The 6159-nt window shown below is 56.4% G+C and overlaps 1 protein-coding gene across 6 annotated transcripts in view; it reads right to left on the minus strand.

Moving 5' to 3' along the window:
* The window catches only part of AKAP8 (A-kinase anchoring protein 8), a 33214-nt gene extending 27574 nt beyond the window's left edge, over positions 1–5640 (minus strand). For 3 of the 6 annotated variants that reach the window (XR_007631740.1, XR_007631739.1, XM_050337494.1), the window contains exon 1: positions 5099–5639. Coding sequence is in view for 4 of the 6 variants with exons in the window: in XM_050337494.1 (XP_050193451.1) it covers positions 5099–5132 (34 nt within the window). In the remaining 2 variants the exon portion in view is untranslated. Of the gene's footprint in view, positions 1–2410; positions 2471–5098 lie in introns of those variants that run through there. The other 3 variants (XM_050337492.1, XM_050337491.1, XM_050337493.1) reach the window with 2 other exon arrangements.
* Positions 5641–6159: the final 519 nt, after the last annotated feature.

Here is a 6159-nt window from a genome sequence, read left to right on the forward strand (position 1 = left end):
CCTGGCCCTGGCACGGAACCTCCGGGAAAAGAGAGGTTGCTTTGTCCCAAAATCCAGCCCAAAGGAGTCCTGGTTCTCTGTCCCTCAGGATTCTCCTTGTTTTTATGTCCCGGGGTGTTTCCCGAGCCATTATCCTGCTCTTCCCAGGAACACAGATCTGGGATAACAACAACCACAGTAATTAACAGCCCAATGAATAAATTTTGGAACTAAATATTCCATAAACATTCCCCCAGGAGGGAAAACTCTTGGAGTAAATCCTCGTCGCCGTCCCTTGGGAGAAAAAACCCACGGAATTAAGAGCAAAGCAGGAAAAAAAAACCCAACGTGGAAAGGACCAAGTGGTGAATTTTATGGAGCTGAGTGTGCCCTGGGTGATGATTCCTGATTTCCAGGCAGGGACTTATCCAGGGAGAAGAGTTTGCCTCCTGGGAACGATGAATTATTTCAATTAAATGGATATATCACGTGCAAGGCTGGGGGGTAACAGGGGAATTAAAAACACATGGGTCGGTTTTCCTGCTTCCATCTATTTTTAAAAACCCCAAATAACCAAAACCTCCAAGAATTCCTTCGTTTTTACACCACAAAACAGGAAAAATCCACAATAAAACCCCTCCAAAGCTGCGCTGGGGTTTTGCTCTATTCATAGTCCTGGGAGGCAAAGGGAAGATCCCTCATTAAGCAGCTCATTAAGTCCATGAATCCAAGGTAATCTTTCTCAGGAATAGCTCTGAGGGTGCCTGAACTCTTCCAAGCTGTTCATCCAGACTTGCTCAGCTCTTGGTAAAGAGAAACCAGGACGATTTAATTCTTATTTAAGGTGATTTTAATCCTGGTGCTGCTTCTCACTCGAGTTTTATTCCCCAAAAAAAAAAAAAACAGTGAAAACGCTGGAAAAGGATTTAAAAACTTGATGGAGATGCCGGAGCTGAGATTCCCAACCTGGAGGAGCCAGAGGTTGTATCCATGAATTCTGAAGGATCCCTGCAGGAAAGGATCAGGGAAGGCCAGGCAGGAGCAGCATCACTGCTGGACTGGTTACAAATCCCGCTGCAATCCCCATCGTGGGATGGAAACCAGGGAAGTGCTGCCAACAGGGAGCGAAAAATCGTCCTGGTGGGATCTCTGTGTAAATGATTTGAAGTAAAACTCATCCGTGTGGGATCTTTTGTGTCCATGAACGAGGATATGGCGAAGGGAGGGATGAATCCAGGTGGGAAGAGCATCCAGGATCTGGGATGCTGCCGGATCAGACCCGGGATGCCCCGCTCTGACATCCAAATAAACTCCATCCAGGGGCTTTAAACCACCGATATCCAGCTGTTAAACCTTGTTTTCAGTGACTTTCCACCGATTTTCACCTCTCCATCCTCGATTTTGGTTAAAAGGGACGTTAAATCCCAGTGGAATCCGCAGATCCCGATGACACCAATGAAGTCAACGCCCTTTCGGTGGAGGGGGACGGGATTTTCCCCTCAAAAATCCCCTCCCCGGGCCAGGGAACGAGGCTGAAGAGCCTCAACAGCCTCTTGGTGCCGCTCGGATCCCGGATGGGATTCCAGAGGGATCCCAACGGCTCCCCTGGTGCTTCCATTGACAATTCCTTGCTGGATGCTCTTACACCAGGGATGAGGAAACAAACACCTCGGGGGGCAAAGACACCTCTGGAGGGGATCCAGGGAAGGGATCTGAGGCCGGGGGGGAGAATCCAGAGATCCACAGGGGATTTCGGGGGGAATCCAAGGGGAGACCCGAGAGGTCTCCAAGTGGGAGATCCCACACGGAACCAAGTGGATCCTGGGGGGAACCCGAGAGGGGAGATCCAAGCGGGATCCGAGTGGGAGGATCCTTGGGGGGACCCATGAGGGGAGTCGGAGCTCTTTGAGAACGGGACGGCTCTCCCTGAGGAGGAGACAAGAGACCCCTTCAAGGAGGGAACGGGACCCCCTGAGAGGGACAAGTGACTTCCCCAGGGAGGGCACAGGACCCTCGGGGTTCGCATCCAGCGGCACCGGGAAGGGAAGGCGAGGGGGAAACTGAGGCGCACGCGGCGGGGGCGGGGCCGCGACCGCCATTTTGTGTCGTCTTCAGAAATGGGACCGGCGCCATTTCCGCCCCCCCCGCCCCGCGCTCCCCTCAGGGAACAGCCCCCCCCCGTCGGCCCCCCACAGCGCCCGCCCAACCAATCAGCGGCGCCCGAGCGCTGAGCGACAGGGCGCTCAGCCAATCACCGGCGCAGCCGCCTCACGGGAGGCGGGCGCAGCGCTTCCCGCAGCGGCTGGGCGACCCCCCTCCGCCCCCCGCCCGGTTCTCCCGCCGGTAACGGAGCGAGCACTGAGGCACCGGAGGGACGGAGCCGCCGCCGCCCCGACGGCACGGCGTGGCCGCGGGGCCGCCCCGCACCTACCGCCGTATCCCGGCTCCATCGCCGCCTCCGCCTCCGCCCGGCGCCGCCGCACAGCCCGCCCGAGCGCCAACCGCGCACGCGCGCCGCGCTCGCCGCCCATTGGGCCCCTCGGTGGCGAGAACCCGCCCACGAAGCTCCTCATTGGTGGAGCTCGCCCAGAGGCGCGGCCCGGCCGCCGCTCCCATTGGCCGGCTCGGCGGCCTCCCCCGATGCCATTGGCGGAGGCGCTTCCTCCCGGAGGGGCCGCCGGCGCGCCCTCCTGTCAATCAGAGCCGTTCTCGCTGCTGATTGGGCGGCGCCGCGGGGCTCGCCCGGGGCCGGCGCTGAGGGGGAGGCGGGGCCGCCATGGAGACCCCGGGGCTGGGGCGGGAGCGGCCACAACAGGGACCCAACCGGGACCCAACCGGGACCCAACCGGGACAGAACTGACCTGAGGGCCGGCTGTGAGCCCAGCCCGTCACAGCCACGGTGTCCCCATCCCCTCAGTGACAATGTCCCCCAGCCCCTCACAGCAGTGGTGTTCTCCATCCCGTCACAGTGACAATGTCCCTCCATCCCCTCACAGTGACAATGTCCCTCCATCCCCATCCCCTCACAGTGACAATGTCCCTCCATCCCCATCCCCTCACAGTGACAATGTCCCTCCATCCCCTCACACTGACAATGTCCCCCATCCCCTCACAGTGACAATGTCCCTCCATCCCTGTCCCCTCACAGTGACAATGTCCCTCCATCCCTCCATCCCCTCACACTGACAATGTCCCTCCATCCCTGTCCCCTCCCAGCAATGGGAACCTCCATCCCCATCCCAGCCTCTCCCCCAGCTTTTTCCTCAGCTTTTGCCCCAAAAACCACAATAAAGCAGGTTCAAAGCACCTGAAATGGGTGAGGAGCTCCAGACTGTGCCCGGAAAGCCACTGTGACCACAGCGTGGTTTTCCTCCAGCTCCACATCCTCTTCCAGACCCATTTCATTCCTTTATGCCCACCTCAGGTCCCGGCTCATTCCCAGCCTGGGAGCAGCTTGGAGCCACCTGATCCATGGAAGGTGTCCCTGCCCTTGGAATGGGGTGGGATGGGAGGAGATTTAAGGTCCCTTCCCACCCAACCCATTCCAGGATTCCATGATAAGTCAGATGGAGCATAGAGGGGGAACAAGCCAAAGGAATAAATCAGCTCCCTTTTCCTTGAGGAGAAGCAGCAGCATCCAAAATCCACCCTGAGGAGGGGGAAATGGAGCCCCTGCATCCCAAAACCCTTCCCTGGGAGCAGCTCTGGGAATGCTGAGTCAGCACTCAGTTTTCCTAAGGGATAATTCATCCAGGGAAAGCATTTCCAGGGAAGTTGGCACAAGAGGGTTTCAGCCCCTTCCCGGCTGATTCCCACTCCTCCAGTGCTCCCAGTCCACAGAATCCCAAGGGATGAGGTGCTTGGATGTTCCTGCACATCGTGGGCAGAGCAAGATCCACCAAGGGGGGGTTTGGTTCCCACTGAGTCCTTGGAATCCACCCCCCACATCCCCGAGGAGCAGCGATGGAGGACCCCAGTGCCACACACACTTCCATGAGCACCCCGAGATCTGCGCCAAATCCGAGGATTCTGCCCCAAAACACAAACCCACAGCAACGTTCGGGGTTACTGGGCAGCCACTGAGCCCCAAACATTCCCAAGGAGCTGGGTGAGCCCCAAATTCCAGGCTCAGCACCCCCAAATTCCAGGCTCAGCACCCCCAAATTCCAGGCTCAGCACCCCCAAATTCCAGGCTCAGCACCCCCAAATTCCAGGTTCAGTGGCCCCCAATTTCCAGGCTCAGCACCCTCAAGCTCTGGGCTCAGCATCCCTTGGAGATTCTGGCTGTTCCCAAGGAGCTGGTTGAGCCTCAAATTCCAGGCTCAGCACCCTCAAATTTCAGGCTCAGCACCCCCAAATTCCAGGCTCAGCACCCCCCAAAATTCCAGCCTCAGCACTCCCCAAATTCCAGACTCAGCACCCTCAAATTTCAGGCTCAGCACCCCCAAATTCCAGGCTCAGTACCCCCAAATTCCAGGCTCAGCACCCCCCAAATTCCAGCTCCTCCTGAGGCCTCATTCCCTGTCCTGCCCTTCAGAAGGGAAATATCCCATCCCAAATCCAGGAACCCCCAAGGAAGCTCCATCAGGCCGTGCCCCAAATTCACAGCAGGGAATCCATTCCAAGCAGCTCTTCCCAGATTTTCACTCCCTGTGTCACAACCAGAGTGGGAACGGCCCAAAGGCCCCTCCTGGTCCTGGCTGGAAGTTCCAGAGGGATCTGGATCGATGGGAGGAGCCTCATCCCAAAAAACCAGCTGGGAAAGAGCCTGTTGGACACTCAACCCTCACTGGGTCCCCTTCCCAAAATTCAGCTGTCGGGTCAGGGTGGTGGAAAATCTGGGATGTGGGAAGGGGGAATTAAGGAATTAAGGCAGGAAGGGGAAGGTGGAACTCCCTGGATTACAAATAAAGGGGGATTTTGTGTGGGTTTTAAAACACTCAGGGAGATCTGACCCATTCCAGGATCCAAGATTGATCCAAGACTGAAGGTTAAGGCAGCTCAGCCCCATTAAAGCATCTCCATTTTCTTATTAAACCTGAAATCCTTAAAATGCTTTGGGAAAATCCGCTTGGATTCAAACATTGATTCCTCAAAATCAACCTTTAACAAAACCCACCCTTCAAAATCAATCCTTGACTCTCCCAACACATCCAAGCTCTGCTGTTCCCACCAGGATGGGACCAGGTCGTTAAATCTGGATCAGGGGGTTTCTATGGGAATAAAAAAAAGCAGGAAGAACCTGGAAACCTCCCTAAGGAAGGAGGGGAAAACCAGGAATTTTAAGGAATCAAGGCACCAGCAGCTGAGGGAGGTTTGGGCTCCAAGCACAAAGGTGTGGAATGACAATTCCAAGATTTTCCAAGCTCCCAAAACCCACCCCCGACACCCTCACAGAGGCACCTGGATCTGGATTGTTCCAACACCCACCAAGGGTTTGGGATTAACATGAAAACCCCCTCAAAACTGGCAAAAAATTCCACTAAACCCAGGGAAAAAAGTGGGAGGAAGAAGAGGGGTCGGGATTGGGCTGTTCCCACCGCAGGGAAGGACCCAAATTCCTTGGAGCCAAATTCCTTAGAGCCCCGATGAGGCAATGAGTGCCTGGGGCTGTTAATTGGGATTGGAAAAGACTCTCCCAGGGATAATTGGAGCTGCAGGGAATGCCAGGATGGGCATCTCCAGGGCTGGGCTGTTTTCATGGATAATAAATCTCCCAAGTGGAATGTTAACCCCTCCTGGAGCTCCAACCACAGAGCTTATCCCCTCCCTCTCTCCATCCCAGATTTCCTGGGAGCAGCTGAACCCTCCAGGGATCCACACTGGAGGAAAAGCTGGGAATCTGGGAACAACCTCAGCACCTTGTTTTGAAATCATCACCTGGATCCCCCTTCCCAGAGTGGGGGGAATTTCCCTCCTACAAACCCTTCCCACCAAGCCGGAGGTTTCCAAGGCCGGTGATTCCAGGAGGAAACACGTCCGTGTCCATCACCCCATCCCGCAGGAACGCTCCCAGCTCCGTCTCCCCGGGCTGGAACAACCTGCAGGGTGCCATGGAAACCCATTCCCACGTTCATCCCTCGTTTCAGGGAGGAGGATCCACAACTCCAGGAAGCCAAACGACCCAGGAAACACGGGATCGTGGAGCGGCTCCAGCCTCTCCCAGGCTTTTCCTGGAGC

This window comes from Myiozetetes cayanensis, unplaced genomic scaffold, assembly GCF_022539395.1.
Source record: "Myiozetetes cayanensis isolate MyiCay16 unplaced genomic scaffold, myiCay2020 scf67, whole genome shotgun sequence".
Taxonomy (NCBI): domain Eukaryota; kingdom Metazoa; phylum Chordata; class Aves; order Passeriformes; family Tyrannidae; genus Myiozetetes; species Myiozetetes cayanensis.